General features: G+C 23.6%; 3 protein-coding genes across 3 annotated transcripts; 1 reads left to right on the forward strand and 2 right to left on the reverse strand.

Moving 5' to 3' along the window:
• Positions 1-1406: 1406 nt before the first annotated feature.
• Positions 1407-11107, reverse strand: PmUG01_12052400 (conserved Plasmodium protein, unknown function; the record flags this gene model as incomplete). Its single annotated transcript, XM_029006746.1, is given in 6 exon segments — positions 1407-1571; positions 1766-1840; positions 1966-2073; positions 2174-2269; positions 2491-9810; positions 9824-11107. The coding sequence occupies 6 exon segments, from the start codon at positions 11105-11107 to the stop codon at positions 1407-1409; spliced, it is 9048 nt and encodes a 3015-aa protein (XP_028863204.1).
• Positions 11108-12657: 1550 nt separating this feature from the next.
• On the forward strand, positions 12658-13627 carry PmUG01_12052500 (zinc finger protein, putative; the record flags this gene model as incomplete). Its single annotated transcript, XM_029006747.1, has 5 exons — position 12658; positions 12808-12900; positions 13150-13209; positions 13310-13434; positions 13583-13627. Coding segments are annotated over 5 exons (324 nt in total).
• Positions 13628-13640: 13 nt separating this feature from the next.
• PmUG01_12052600 (conserved Plasmodium protein, unknown function) lies at positions 13641-16521 on the reverse strand (the record flags this gene model as incomplete). Its single annotated transcript, XM_029006748.1, has 2 exons — positions 13641-14055; positions 14372-16521. 2 exons carry the CDS (start codon positions 16519-16521, stop codon positions 13641-13643), a joined length of 2565 nt encoding a protein of 854 aa, XP_028863206.1.
• Positions 16522-17512: the final 991 nt, after the last annotated feature.

Consider the following 17512-nt stretch of genomic DNA (forward strand, 5'->3'; position numbering starts at 1 on the left):
TCATATAAAAACATGTGTATACATAATATTATTATTGTTTTGTCAAATTAAAAATTATAGAAAATGCACGTAAAAAAAATATTACTCTCTGACTCTAATAAATTTAAGATAAGCTTAATGGTATGAACAAATTTTTGTTTCTCAAGGAATAAAGTATTTTTGATGCAAGGGTAATTTATATAGTATTACCATATATTTAGATGCATACATATATATACATATATGTATAATACATGCATATAAACATAGAATTCCGACGGTTCTTACAGAACAAATTTACGTAAATAACTTTATTTACATATATTTTTAGAAATGTATAACTATAAAATAATTTAAGAATATTTTTATAGAAAATGCAACACTATCTTCCTTTTTTTTTTTTTTTTAAATAGTGAATGAATTTCCTATTTAAAATTTTCTACTATTTATTTTAATTATATATATTTTATTTTATAAAGTATATATATACTATATAATATATTTTTTTTTTTTATTTGGACGAAAACATTTTTTGGGGGGCTTCAGGTTTCATTAACATGGTTTTATACAACATATACATTTATTATTATATATTTTTTATTTTTTAATAATACTTTTATATTTTGTTTTTTTATAGTTCATGTTGTAAAAAAAAAAAAAAAAAAAAAACATCAAAATGGTAAAATATTAAAAAAAAAGTTATATATATGAAAAAATTAAATTGTTAAAGTTACGAAATTTTGTAACATATTTAGTATATTATTAATTTATTAGTCCATACAAAATCTCTTTTAAATTTCTGTTTTCCCATATTAAATATTGCTGCATGCTTCTATTTTTTTTTTTTTTCTTCCTCTTTGTTTTTCTAGCACATTAATATATAATTTAATAATTTCAGAATTTCTCGTGCTACAACTTTTGATTCTTTATTGCTTAAAATTACAAAAGCAATTTTAACGCATATTAAAATTTTTTTTATTTATTTCTCCTTACTCTAAATTGATAATATATTTTTTCTTAAATTTTAAGGAAGTGTAACAAACTACAATATCATAGAAATGTTGTGGTCTTGAAAAAAAAAATTAAAAAATAATTATATATGCTGTTCTAAAAAAATTAAATAAAAAATATGTTCCACATAAAATGTGAAGTTTATAAAATAAAAATTACAAAAAAATTGTGTATAAAAACAAAACGTTCCAAGTGTTCCCTTGGACAACATTTAATATTATATATATATAAGCGAAGCAAATAATTTCCCCCAAAAAATATTTACTTAAAAAGAGAAACAGAACAAAAAATAAAATTTATATAATAAAGTGTAACTTTTCAATAAACATTTAAAAATTCAACTTAAAAAAAAAATTTTAATTTAATAAAAAAAAAAAAAGAAGTTATATATTTAAAAAAATTCCTAATTTATCGTATCAATATAATGTATTACACCGCAGATTAATAACACTTGTATTATCATGTGGTGAATTATTTAAAAGGTTGTGGTTCCACTCATGTTTTATTATTTTTTTCATTTCTGAAATTTCTTTTAAATTCTTCATAATAGCATTTGCCAAGTCGTATTCATCAATAATATCCTACAAAAAAATTACAAAATAAAATTATAACAATATATACATCTGTTAAACCGGTAATTTACTATAATGTTACATTTATAAACAGTGTACACACACATATATATATATATATATATATATATATATATATTTGCACGAATTGACTATTTTTATTTTTAAATAAATGTATTAAACGGAAAATAAAATACACTTACCTTAAATTGTGATATATTTAAACATTGATTGCACGTTTTGTTAATTTCTTCAATTAATGCACAGTACTCTTCCTCCTACCATAAGATACGAAAAAAAAAAAAAATTAAATTATTTTGCATATCTAATATGTACACATATTTACATATTCATATATACATCTTCCTATAAGTATATTATTTTTTCATGCCTTCTATATTACATTTAAGGAGCAAATAGGTTTATATAACTTCAAGTTCATTCTAATGTTTTTAATATTTTCCAAGATGCTGTTTAAGACGATATTTTTGTAATATCTTCTAAAGTAACCCTATAAATTTTTTTAAATAATTATAAAAAAATAGATATTTTAATATATGTAAAATTAAAAAAAAAAATTAAATAAATAAAAATAAAGTAGTTATATTTACCTTATAATACATATGCAACAATTTTACAATAACCAAATGGTGGAATTTTATTGGAAGCAATAAAATTGAAATGTACCCCAAAAGCGAAATGACAATCTGTTAAAAGGAAAAAATATAAACATATATTTTTGCTAACATTAGATGAGATCACCAACGCATGACAGGATATGTATACAGATATATACACACACATAAATAAAATATATACATACAAACGTACGTACCCGTACACACACGCACACATATATTCAAAAAAGCAAAAAGATCTTTTTGCATATCCATACATATGATTGCTTCATCCGAATTTGCATGCATACCTTTGTCAAGTTAAAATTTTTATGATTAAAAAGATTTAAAAACTTTTCTAAATAGAGATTAAGAATCATGTGCTTGGACATAAATATTTTTATATTGCTTTTTGCATTTTTATACATACTGAGAATATTTTTTTTATCCTTAATTTCTTCATAATATCTATTTGGAGAAAAATTATGCCTTATTTCACTTTTATTCATTTGTTTACTATCAGTTGATTCTTCTTCCTCCTCCTGATCACATTTCTCACTTGTTTTAACACTTTGCTTTTTATTTTGAACAAATATTTGTGCAAAAATATTTTTTTTCATGCATATATTTTTGTTTTTACTTGTATGTAATGTGTGAGCATTAGCAGAAAAAACATTCTTATTATATATTATTCTGACAATATGATTAAAATCTCCGTTTCTTTTCCTTTCTTTTTTTTTACCCTTTACATGGAGGTGTTTGGAGCATATAAATAAGTTATATATGTTGTTAATATATATATATGAAATAGTAAAAATTAAAAAATAATTAACCATAAACATTAAGAAATTGTAGTAAAACTTAAGCAATGAATTATCTTTTTCTACAGAATTATAATAATATTTTTTATTCAATAAAAATTTATTGCAGTTATTTATCATGATGGTTATAGCATGTTTCTCTCTCTTCTTCTTTTTTTTTAAAATATTCGTATTAACATATTTTGTCAATTCACGTTTATCCTTCGCACAAAGGTTGTTCCTATCATTACTACAATCTTTGCCACGACCCTTACAAGGATCGATACCGCCATAGTTACCGCGGTCGTTAATGCAATCATTATTATGATTATTAGCACGATCATTACTACAATTTTTATTATATAATAGTTTACTGTTGCCTTTAGACTTATTTCGTATTAACGTTTTGTATAAACATTTGTCCTCATGTTCACCAATTAGATTCGAAGCAGAGTTTTTTTTTTTATCGAATCCTTTATGATATATATTTTGATCCTTATTTTTGTTATTACTGATTATATCATTTCTATAATTTGATGTATTGAACTTATTAACAAGACTTCTTTCGTTTTTGAAATTAGCATCAATAACTTCACTTTCCTTTTGCTTTTTTAACGCATTAATTTTTTTTTTCGATGAATTATCAAAATAGCTAAATTCGTCTAATGAATTATAACATTTATCATTATTTCTTTCTAAAGTATTCGTAAGGTATGTTCTTTTTTTAACCTCAGTTAGATATTCATCCGGTTCACTATTATTCACAATGTAACTATTTTTTTTAAAACTATTCTTTTTTTCTTCATCACATTCATAATTAAAATTGATATTAGGTTTATTAACTAAATTTTTTAATGCATCTTTAAAGAAGATATTTTTATTCTTATTTTTAAGTTTAATAAATTTATTTTTCATATTAAGGAAAATTTTTTTTCTTTTACTAAATATGTTATTTTTATCCTCAGTTTCATATGACTGTTCCTCTGTTTCTCGCTTACATATGCTGTTCTTATCTGTTATATATACAGGTCTATTAAATACATCATACTTAATTTTTTTATCATTTTTTAAAGAATAAAAACTAGGTTTCTTACTTATAGAAGGGCAGATTATATTAATATCATTTCCATTTTCTGTTTCTAAATTTTTATACATAATATCAGAACAAAATTTTTTATTATTATCCTTACTTCCCTGACTTTCATGAATTTCAAAATCGCTAAGACACCTGCTCCTAAGAAACTTTATATAATCACGATTTTGTGTACGTATATCTCTCCATCTTGTAAATGATCTGTTTACATTTATATTATAACTTCTTTCTTCATTATGATCCAGTGTTAAATTAATTATTTCACTGTTTTTCTTAAAATTTTGGAAGTCTTCACTAATTTTTAAAAAGGACATATCATTATCCTTTTGTATATGAACATTTTCTTCCATAGGATTTTTAGAAAATATTCTTTCTTTAAAACCCATTAAATTAATCTTATTAATATCTTTTATGTATATTTCATTGTTCAATATGCTACTGTCCGTGCCCTTAATGTGAACAAATGCACCAAATTTATGTTTCTGTTCCTTATTCGCCTTGCTCTTCATATAAGAAATAATTTTATTTTTTATTTTCTTACTTTTAGAATTAATTAATTCATTGTATAGAATTTTTTTTTCATGAACTAATGGAATACTTTTATCAAAATTCGTTTTAGCATAATCAGATTCCCATTTTTCATAATTATTAAAATTTAAATTCAGTGTCATTCTTTTATTTCTGTTCATATCAAAATTTCCCTCCTTATATGTAGAAGTGTTTGAAAGAAAACGTTTCTCGATAAAACTATTTTTTCTAACAAAATTTTTACTATTATCACAGCTTTTATAATCAGGATAGTTTCTTACGTATGGAGTGTTATTAACATATATGTCTTCATTGTTCTTCTTTGCATAGATATATTCTTCTAGATTGTCATAGTAAAAATAATTATTATTAACACTAATATTATTATCTTTAGCACCAGTATTATCAGTACTGTTCATGTAGTCACCTTCTCTGCCTGCACCCATTCTAGAAGCAAACAAATTCTGCATATAGTTTAGCTCTTTTATATTTACATTGGTGTCAAATTCCTGTAGGTTACTTTGTATACCTTTTTTTTCTCCTCTATTTTGATCTTCATATGAAGTGTTCCTTCCTTTGTTGTTATAAAAGTTATACTTAACAACTTCACTATTAATTTTTCTTTTTAAAATACGCAAACCTTTTTTAAAGCGTTTATTATTCTTTTCGGATTTGTACATATTTTTAATTTGGATAATTTTTTCTTCTTTTATGTCTTTTAATTTGTTAAAAAAGTTTATACTTTTTTTTTTTTTCTCATCATCTACATATAACATCGAAAATTTTCCATTAGTTGCATCATTTTCATCATAATATTTATGGAAATTATCATTTGAAAAAAAGTTAAATTCTTTAAATTTATTCTTACAGTGATCTCTTAGTTCACTCATTGAAAAATATTTGGGTTTCAAAAATTTATTATTATTTAGAGAAAATTTTGTCTTATCGAATATAAATTCATCTTTATATAAACTATTGTTCACGTTCTCAAAGGATTTTGCCTTACACCATTTACAAAACGAATTATAATTATTATCATTATTGTAACTGCTTACATTAAGATTGTATATATTATATTCACTATACCTGTTTAAGTAGCATCTGTCCATATCATTCTCCTCATAGCTATTCACGACGTTACTACTGATTCTATTGGTGTAGTCACCCTTGGTAAAATAGCTCTGCATATCTTTCTCCTCTTTGATATTACAGCTGATTATATCAATATGGTCCTTAACGTTTGAAACCCCCCATTCTTCGTTTTCTTTCCTTTCTTTTTCCTTTTCACAAAAATCACACAATATATTTATATCTACGTTTGAATGCTTATCAGTAACACTGCATTTATTAATGACGTTATAATTTGTTAATTTTTCATCATTTTCATGCCATTTTTTATTAAGGTTTTCTTTTTCATCTTTTTCAAATGCTTCGCTGTTATCTGTTAATTTTTTATTTTCGCCTTCTCCTTTATCAAGAAATATTGAATCTATATTATTTTCAAAATGATAATTATTTTTCATATCATTAGATTCAACTGATACATTTTTACTTATGTTAAGCTTTATATTCTTTTTATTCGATTTTCTTCTCTGTTTCCAATTCTTAAATATGCGTTTTGATTTAAATAAAAAATTGGAGGTATAATTTTTTTCCTCATTTTTTTTCCTTGTGTCCACTTTAACATTTTCTTCATAATGTTCTGAGGAATCATATTTTTTTTCCTTCACTTTTTTAGTTTTTTTTGATTTTTTTTTTTTCATATTTAAGAAATAAAAATATAATGGAAAATCATTGTTTAACCCCCCATGGACTGTTATAATAAAAAGGCAATACACATAAATAAAAATTAATATTATGTTAATATATAATGTTTCTACTGTATTATAAAAGTAATTAGGAAAGTATTCAACAATGCTGAAAAAGGAGTCTTTTGTGTTGTTCACGTTGCATTCTTCACTGCTGCGTGTATAGTTTCTATGTGTAACTTTTCTGTAAGTGGTTTTTCTATTTGCAGCTTTCCCATTCCTATGTCTAAAATTTTCCTTCGTAGAAAAGCCAATATTGTTGTTACTATTATTATAGTGGCCTGATTTATGCATATGAACAAATCTACTTTCATGCAGACTTAAATCTATCCGGTATTTTTCATTATTTATTTCGAAACAAAATTCATCTTCATTAAAGCATTTTCTAACCAACATTTCATCTATATTTTTTTCATTATAGTTTGCTTTCGCAGTTTGTTCATTTTTACCTGAATCGTAATAATTATTTTTCATGTTATTGGTAATTTTGTTTTCCAAATCTTCTAGTATAATTTCGTTAATATTCACATCCTCTGGAAATTTTTGTCTATCTTCATAAAAATTCTTACACCTACAGCTGTTAATACTGCACCAGCTAGTATTACGATTGACATTATTACCATATCTCTTTTTACAACTGCTATTTTTGCATTTTCTATTTTTACAACTGCTACTTTTACAACTGCTACTTTTACAACTGCTACTTTTACAACTGCTACTTTTACAACTGCTATTTTTGCAATTGCTATTTTTGCAACTGCCATTTCTAATGCTATTTCTAATTCTATTTCTAATACTATTTCTAATGCTATTTTTACCGTTATTTACATTGTTATTTATGCTGTTATTTATACTGTTATATATACTGTTATTTTTACCGATATTACTATTTCCACATTTTGACATATATGAACTGTTCCTGTCGTAAAAGCTCCATCTTTCCATATTTGAAAAAGTGTCACGCGCACATGACATATAGTCATGTATATTTTTTATTTGCTCATTGTCACTGAAAATTTTTCTTTCCCCTTTTTTCTTGTATACATCATCAACAATTTTCATATCAAAAAAATTTCTTTTTAATTTAAAGGAATTAAAATTTTCACTTTTATTATTTAAATAAGAATACCTTAGATTTTCTGAACTGCAAAATTTTGCACACTCCACTTGGTTATAGCATTCCCCTTGTTTTTCCACATGGTCACTAGGCATGTAACCATTTCTGTTATTTTTTAATATTCCGTTATACAGTTGATTATCCTCTTCAATACTACTATTCGTATTTCTATTTTCAAGATGAATACTTTTTTTATTATAAGCCATATCGCATGAATAATTTTCTTTCGAATGATTTCCTTTCTTCATTTTATTTTTTCTCTTGTTATGATTTACATTTTTATTTTTGAAATATTTTCTCAAATTGTTGAAAATTTTTTCATTCATATTTTCTTCATTTTTACCATTTCTCCTCTTATCATTGTATGCATTTAATTCTTCTTCATAGTGTAGCTTAGAACTCAATATATTACTAGATAAATGTTTGTCTTCTTCATTCTTGTCATTGCTATAGTCATTACAGTTGTAATCATGGCTTCCCTCACCACTGGTCTTGTCAATGCTAGTATTCGTTTTATGGATTACACTACCATTATTACATGTTATTTCATTTTTATCTATTACACATTTTCCAATAATTCCTTTCTCCTTATATGTACCTTCGTTTTTGAAAAATTTGTCATTATAGGTTAATCCATCATTGTTCGCGTTTCCTTTATTAATATTGCTACTATTCCCTGTATTTTTATCATCTTTGTTTCCATCCAATACAGAAGTATACTTTGTCGCATGATCCTTCCTGTGTCCATTTTTCGTTGTATCATTCTTATCGTGCAAATATTGAAGACTTTTTATTTTTTTACAATTTTTCATCTTATTTTCCTTACCTACTAGGAATTTATCCCTACTACGTTCGTTATTTTGCTTCGTAAAAAAAAAATTATCGTAGTACTTGCCAACATAGGCAGGGGTATAGACAAAAAAATAAATGCACTTACATTTGTAATATTTATAAAGATACTGAAAAAAAACTGGAAATCTGTTTAAAATAAAAATATGAACAAATGTATGCAAATGATATAAACTGGACTTTTTCGATATCCTGTACAATAGTTCATGCGGAAAAAATAAATATAAGATAGGAAATTCATACAAAACGTTTTTGTAAAAATCATAATTCCTCTCGTTATTCATATATATTAAAAACGCAGCAGTTAATAATATTATAATATGTATATAATTTTTATAATAGGAACAAAAAACAATATATATAATGGAAATAATAGAAATAACAAAACTTTTAAATTCAAATATATTATTCACCTTATCGAGAAAATAATTAATTCTATTTTTTATTTGCATAGTTCTCTTTACATTATTCAAAAATAAATTAATTAACTGGTAATTATTATTTAAATTATTATTAGACATAACCAAGTCTTCATTATCACACAACAAATTGGTGGTATTCTGGTAAGGTAACAAATACTCAAATCTATTTTTACTTTTATATATAAATATGTGGACATATAAATTATTATCACTAGAATCAGAGATATTATATCTACTGTTTTTTTGACTGTTCTTTTTTTGTTCATTGTACAGTTTTCTTACAAAAAAATAATTCTTATCAAAAAATATATTTTTCTGATTTAATAGTGAAAATCCAGTTAATTCTTCCTCATGTGTTTTACTGTCAAATGAGCCAAATATTTTGTCTGTTCTGTTAGAAGATGTTGAACTGTATAATGAAATATTTCTATATTTATTATTTTTTGATAAAAAGAAATCGGTTCTTACATTCGGATTATTCAACTCCGATTTTTTATAAAAATCAAAATCTATATGTTTTTCAATTTCGTAACTATAAAATATAAAATGTCCTAAGTACACATTTAGGTCTGTATAAAAATAAAATATTATTTTATTTTGTTTATCCGAAAATAGCGGTATAAACATATCATTATTATATTCATATTTATAATAGTACAAAAACTCATCTACATCAATTATTACATATATATAATTATATTTTAATTCTTCAATGTTTTTAATTTTTAATATATTTACATATATATAATTATATACACCTCTATGAATTGATTTATAAAATTTTTTTAGTAGATTAAAATACATTGGTGAATTCTGATATAGTTCAAAATTTTTTAAAAATGTATTTTTTGTATATTTAAAAAATAGAATTTTCATATACTTTTTTATAGAACCATATATAGAAATAATTTTCATTAAATTTATTAATTCGATAATGACATTGATACTATGATTTGCTAAGCGAATTTGTTCATTGTTAAAATTATATCCATCATTTGATGTTTTATTACAATTTTTTTTCTTTTTTTTTTTTTTTTAAGGAAAAAAAATTACTGTTTGTAGAAGACGAACTAGTATTGTTTCTACTTAATCTTTTTGCATATACACTAAATTTATAAATGTTATTCGAACTTTTACAAATACTACTAAATGTTGAATGTGATATATCATATACATCTGGGTCTACAACTTTATAAATATCACTAATATTTTGTTTGAATTTAGTAGTAATTAAAAAATTTTTTTTTAACATCAATATTTTTTTTCTATATATATGTGTTGCACTTGTTTTTTTATACATATAACACGAAATCGTGTAATCACATTTATTTATCAATGTATTGAAATATAAATTATCCACATTTTCGTTTTCGTCATCTTCTGTTTTCTTGCTTTTCGTTGTCTCATAAACTTTTTTCATTACATGTTCATCGCTGTCTATACCATCGTATATTAGCTCTCTTGACACATTATACACGGCATTATTATTATTACCATTGTCGTTATTACCATTGTCGTTATTACCATTGTCGTTATTACCATTGTCGTTATTACCATTGTCGTTATTACCATTGTCGTTATTACCATTGTCGTTATTACCATTGTCGTTATTACCATTGTCGTTATTACCATTGTCGTTATTACCATTGTTGTTATTACCATTGTCGTTATTACCATTGTTGTTATTACCATTGTTGTTATTACCATTGTTGCTATTATAATTATTATGCTGCTTCATTAATTGTTTTACATTTTTTACATTCTCGTTTTTATTATTATAAGAGTATGTCTTTTTCCATTGCTCTTTCTCCTTCATCAACCAATTTTCCTTGTTTTTTTGATTTAAATTTTTATCCTCCTCCTCGCCCACCTGCTTTTTTTTTTCTTTCCAAGTTTTCCATTTACTGCTTTCCTTTTTTATTAAATAAGGAATTTTATTGATAAAGTTTAAGTTAGTCTCGTTTACCTTATTTTTTTCTTCAAGATTATTATTAATTTTGCTAAGATAAAAATCATATAAATTGTTATTATATTTATGGTTATTAATTTCATTATATAAATAGAATTCTACTAAGTTGTTTGATTTATATTCACTGTTTTCACTGTTAGACGAAAAATAATCATAAACATTTTCATATGTATTACTTAATATATTAGAACTGGTGTCTGTATTTTTATACCCATCTGATTCATTGCAATACATGAACTTTTTGAAATTATTATTATGATTATCACTGTTTTCATGCAATTTTTTATTTAATTCATTATCTTCATTGTGTATTTTATTCCTCTTATTTTTCTTAAGCTCCATTTTGTATTAACATATAATTTTATATTACATTATTTTCAACTTGTTTATGGACAATAGGTTTTGATTTTTATTAAAACTCGAACATCAATTAAAGAATTTTAAAGAAAAACATTGCATTATAATTGAATTTACATCCCTTTTCTTTTTTTTTAATTCATATACTTTCATGTTGTACCACAAATTACTTTAATTTTAATACGAAAAGTAGATATATTTGAGTAAGTTCATATATTGTACAATAGCTAACATAAATATTGATTTATACAAAAAAAAAAAAAAAAAAAAAAAAAGAAAGAAAGAAAGAAAGAAAGAAAGAGAAAAAGAAAAAGAAAAAGAGCAAAAGCAAAAGCAAAAGCAAAAAATTAATTACATAAATTCTTTACAAATAAAAGTATTGAAAGATATTTGCGGAATTGTATGCAACTGCACAATTGTTATAAATATATACACTTATGTTTGTATGTATTATACATATATTTATATATATATATAATATATATATACTTATTTATATTAACATTTATTTATATACTTATTTATTTACATACACATATATTTATTCATGCATTAATTCCCCCATTCATTTGCGTTTACAATTAAACATCATTACGCCAGAAAACATTGAACGATAAATTTAAGCACAAAAACTTTCTAAATTTAGGAAATATTCAACATATTGTTAAAAGTAAAATTATATAGTACGATCAAACATATTTTTTATATTATCTAAAATTTAATATCAGATAATTTGTCTATATATTTTCATATATTTTTAGGAAAAATCATGTTTATGATATCCTAAAGCGGGTTAAAAAGTTGACATTTTGGGTATTGTGGATGTAAATTTTCTATTTTACACAATTTTTTTATACAAAAAGGGAAAATATTGCGTAAAAATATATGCATATATGTATTTACGTTTGTATATATATATATATATGTATATGACTATGTACCTATATATAGCATCTAAGTATACATGCCCATTATATACGAGATAAACAAAATAAACAAAGAAAGAATATTGTCACTAAACTTTTATTATTTGGGAAAAATAAAAACAATAAATAATCATTAATCGTAGAGAAATTATATGGATGTTACAATACGACAAACTAAATTCAATATACTACGAAATTGTATGCATACATTATCGAACGGCGTATATGACAGCTAAGTAAAACAAAAAATAAAAAGATAAATATTAGTGAAGAGCAATTCAACTTTAATTTTTTAAAGTGTAAATTTATGTAAATATATTTTTTAAATTAAACATTCTTTAAGAAAAATACTGATAAATCTGCGTGTGCTTATTTTATTTTATTTAGTCATATATATATAATAATTTTTTGCTCTGCAGAAAATACTTAAGGAACATTATTAAAAGAAAGAGATCGTAAATAAACGAAAAATATTTATTTCATTAATTCCGTATATATATATATATATATATATATATATAAATATATAATATAAACAGTTACTTCTATGTTGAGCCACAATTAACTGATAAATATAGATTAGATTAAAGGCAAAAGAAGATAACGAACAGTGAGAATAGAAAGAGTGAAATAATTATAACTGATGATAAAAAAAAAAAGAAGCTATTTTAGTTTCCTCAAAAGAATATATACGTGTATGAATAAGTATATTTATATATACATACTATTGTAATATTTTCTTTCGTAAAAATTTTCCAGTGGTACTCTCAACAAGAAAAAAAAAAAATCCCCGTAATACCATAAAAAGTAAAATTTTAAAAACTAGAAAAAAGAAAAGAGATTTCGATCAAGGTAATAAACAATAAAGGCAAATTTTAATAGTTACATTTTCTTTTTAGAGCGGAAAAATGAAATTAATCTTTTATGGTTATATATATATGTTCATGTAAGTGTATATATATAGGTATACTTATCGTTAGTATACAAATATAGGTTTATATATATGTACGTTTATATGTATGTATATGTTATGTACATATATGCCATGTACCTGCCTGCTTAGGGCAATTCTTACTCAGTTTTACTCCGTTTTATTTACAGTATATAAAGACTACTTTAACCAACCAGAACTATCGTACGATGAAGATAAAAAAGGATATGGTAATTAATGATTGTAAATAAGAGTTTACAAACCCCAGTCAAATATAATTTTTTCGTAGTTTAATGAAATAATAAAAAATTGTTAACAAAAATTTTATAGGACAACATAAATGTTTTGCTTGCGATATTTATTTTATAAATGATGACACAAAAAAACAACACGAAAAATCGAAAAAACATAAGAGAAGGGTCAAAATGTTAAATAAGGAAACTCCCCATACTTATGTAAAAATTTTTACTTGTGTATGATTATATATACGTGTGTGTGTATATGTGTATGCCTAGAATATTGTATTACTATAATCACTGGTATTTATGGATTATCCTCTTTTTGCAGAAGGACGCTCTGAAGGCTGCTGAAATTACCTTTTAGCATGAACGCACACATATGAATATACAAATGTATACACACTTGTAGGGGGAGGTCTTCTTTACACATCTGTGAATGATATTATCTTGGTCAGCTTCAAAAATAGATAAAGATTATGAACTGTTTCGTTTAACTCAATTACATCGTTATAATGTGTTTCGAGGAAATTCTTGGCATCATCAGATTGTAAAGAATTATTTTTTAAGTTATCATTTTCTTTTACCATTTCATTAATATTTTTTATGTTATTGTATGAAAATATATTCATTAAAAATTTTTGAAAGGTGATTACATCGTTTTTGTTATCATCTTCATTATTTTCATGTGCATTATTTTCACTTAATATTTTCTTTTCCTTTTTATTGTTTGAAATAATAAATTCACACAACTCAAATAGACAAAACAAAATGGACCTGTGTTTTGTTAAATTTTTTATGAACTTTTTATCGTCCTCTTCTTTTTCCATCTTAGAAATTCTATTAGAAAGAAAAACAGAAAAAGAAAAAGGAAAAAAGGTAAGTAACAGTAATATGCAAATATAAGATGAAAATTTCAGAAAAGGTAAAATGGTACAGTTGTAAAGGCAAAGAAACTATGGGGTTAATTTATATGGTGTCCGAAGAGAAAGTGCATTCATCTTGCGTAGTAATTAATAGTAGCAATTATTATGATACATATATAATACTCAGCTTTAAATTTTACCGCTATTATATATTTATATAAATATATATATGTATATATATATATATATATATATGTGTATTTTTTGTTTCATTTTTTGCTTATTTTTACCTGCAAGTATTGTGTTCATATTCCATGTACAACGAATTCGTGAGGAGCCCCTTCAATATTTCTGCGTTTCCTTTTGCGATTTTCATTGTTTTATATTGTGCTGAATTTATTCCCGAAGAATAAAAGTTAATAAATCGAAAGCATAACAAAATATCATTAATTATATTCTCTTCTGTTTTTTCATCATTCAAATGATAATTACATACTTTCTTCATCTTCTCCATTTCTATATGTGTAACTAAGAAGTTTATTCCCTTTTTTTTCATTAAAAATAATAAGGTATATACATCTAAAGTGTAGTTGTAAATATCCTTTAGAACATCTATTCCATTGTCTAATAGAACAATTCCATTATTGCTTATATGAAAAATAAACTCATTAGCAATTTTACTTTTTAATTTTATAATTACTATATTATCGATATATTTAATTTCCCATTTAATGTATGGGAAGTTATTTACATTATTTAAATTAATGTAATAATTGCTGATTCTATTACTGTAAATTTTTAAAAAGTTTTTATTATTTAATGTGAAAATCTTACTTTTAACTTTAACTAAATTTATTTCATCATTTAGGATTATTTTATTACATTCCTTTAAAATTTCTTGATTTTCTTCATTGCTTATATCAATTTGTTTATCATCATTTTGATTCATTGCATTTGCATGGGTAAAATAGTCTTCTATGAGGATTGTACTACCGCCTATATTCATTTTTTCGTAGTCCCTGTGGACACTATTATTACCGCTGTTACTGCTATTATTACGGATGTTACTACTGTTGTTGTTATTGTTGATGTAACATTGTTTATTATTACTATTTTCGTAAGCATTAGGACTGTCAACATATTCTTTTGTTATGTCCTCTTTTTTATCCTTCTCTTTGTATATTGGACTTACTGAATTTATTTGCTCCTCCTTGAGTAGGTTATCCACATCGCAGAAATTTAAGCATTTCACCTTTTCGTTAGTTTCAATATAAAATATTTCAAGCTCTTCATTAGTATAAATGTCTGGAGGAATTTCTATTTCATATGTATAGGAAAATAACTGTTCACTAATTTCTGAAGGAAATAAATTTGTAACTTCTGACAGAACGAAGACTGTTCTGTAATTGTAGTTACTTTCTTTGTTACACTCTTGTAAAATAGAGTTAGGGGAGAAGCTAAATGATGATGTGGAGGCACATGGATTTGTGAAAATATGAATTTTAAATAAGTCTAAAAAAATGTAATCATTAATATATTCATAAGATTTAACCTTAGTTACTAAACTTATAAAATAATACTTGTCTAATTTTTTAGTTGAAATTATGTGCATAGTCATATTATCAAATTCTATTTTATTATCATTCTGTATTTCGTTTATTATCTTAGTTTCAAAAATGAAGTAGTCATTTTTCATGTTGTCATTTTGCATTTTATTTAACAGAACAAATTTACTTAATGTACTTTTATTTTTATACTTTATGTACTTGTTAAACAGATAATTTTTTAACCTGAAAAGAGTTTTAAAATTTTCTATGCAGTATTTTTTAATACTATAACTAAGGAAATAATAATCCGTTAACAAAATAAAAAATAATAATTGAGTCAACTGCATTATTTCACAACAATTTTCAAAATATTCTAATTCATGTTCTTTAAAAAATTCTTTCAAAAAAAAGGAAATTGTGTTTAAACATTTACTGTTTATAACATTGTAAAAGTAAACAGAATATTGTTCATATAACAAATTACTTTTTTTATTACTTAACATTATTTTATCCTTTAGAGACACACACAAAAAACTATCACATATACACTTGTACATACGTATATCAATAAAAAAGAAAGGCGTTTTTTTATCTACATAATAATATTTGTTTAATAAATCATTTGTCATTACATCCTTTCTTTGATTGATATAGGATTTTATCTTACTTATTAAATTATCTTCATTTTCGTCATACTTATTTATTTTAATATTCTCTAATAATTCGTTTTTCTCAGTTATTTCGATTTTATCTTCATTTTCAATTTTATCTTTTGTTATTTTTTTTTTTTTCTTCTTTTTTTTCTTTTTCTCACTGTCTATGTTAGCATTTTTTAGATTATTCTTATCCTTACCTACATCCGATTTTTTTATATTTTCTATTTTTTTTTTCATGGCGATGCGATTTATTTTGCAGTTCTACTTTACATTCACCTACTGTTAGATGGATGAAAAAGAAGTATAATAACAGGAATTAGCAAATCGCTTTTTTTTTTTCTTTTCTTAGTATCTAATTTTAATTAAATGCGAAAAAAGAGCTTAAATTAAAGCAAAGCAAAAATATAAAGCACTACGATGTGATGCAATATTATATGGTGTGAAATGATAAATGGACAATCGTACTTAAGAGAAATTTGATGACTTAATTAGTTATTATTTTGAGCAGAGAGTTTATAGGGCTATGTGATATTTTTGCATGTATTATCTTAGTGAGATGTGTTCGGGAACAGTGTATTAAATGTGTTTAAAAGAAAAAAGAAGAAGAAAGAAAAAAGAAAAAAGAAAAAAGAAGAATGAAGAAAGAAAAAAGAAAAAAGAAGCAAGAAAAAAGAAAAAAGAAAAAAGAAGAAAGAAGAAAGAAAAAAGAAAAAAGAAAAAAGAAGAAAGAAAAAAGAAAAAAGAAAAAAGAAAAAAGAACTGAAGAGTAAAAGAAAAAGAAGCAATATTGATTAAATATGAACTTGAAAATGGCTCCTTATTAATACCAACATAAATAATGCACTAGAAATTAAAAAATTAGACATACTATTTTTTAAGGATGTACTTTAAGGCTACTTATTACCATCCTATATTTTTTCTTGAATGAAAAAAGTGAGCTACACAAATATTGGTTCTCTTTTTATGTGCAATTTTTTTATAAACTACTTGAAACTTATGTACGTATTTGTATAGCTATGTTTATATCTATCTGTATATACATAATATACAAGAATAGATATTATTCATGTACGCTTCCCTATATATATAATATATACATAACCCCTTTCAGACATCTATCCATTTGGATGTATATATTTATGTTATATTAACGAAAAAACAAAAGTACCTCTAATTTTTGGTAAGAGCTTATGTTAACTACCATTTATTGTTTCTAAGAAAAGAAATT

The sequence above is a fragment of the Plasmodium malariae genome (genome assembly GCF_900090045.1).
Source record: "Plasmodium malariae genome assembly, chromosome: 12".
Classification (NCBI taxonomy): Eukaryota; Apicomplexa; class Aconoidasida; order Haemosporida; family Plasmodiidae; genus Plasmodium; species Plasmodium malariae.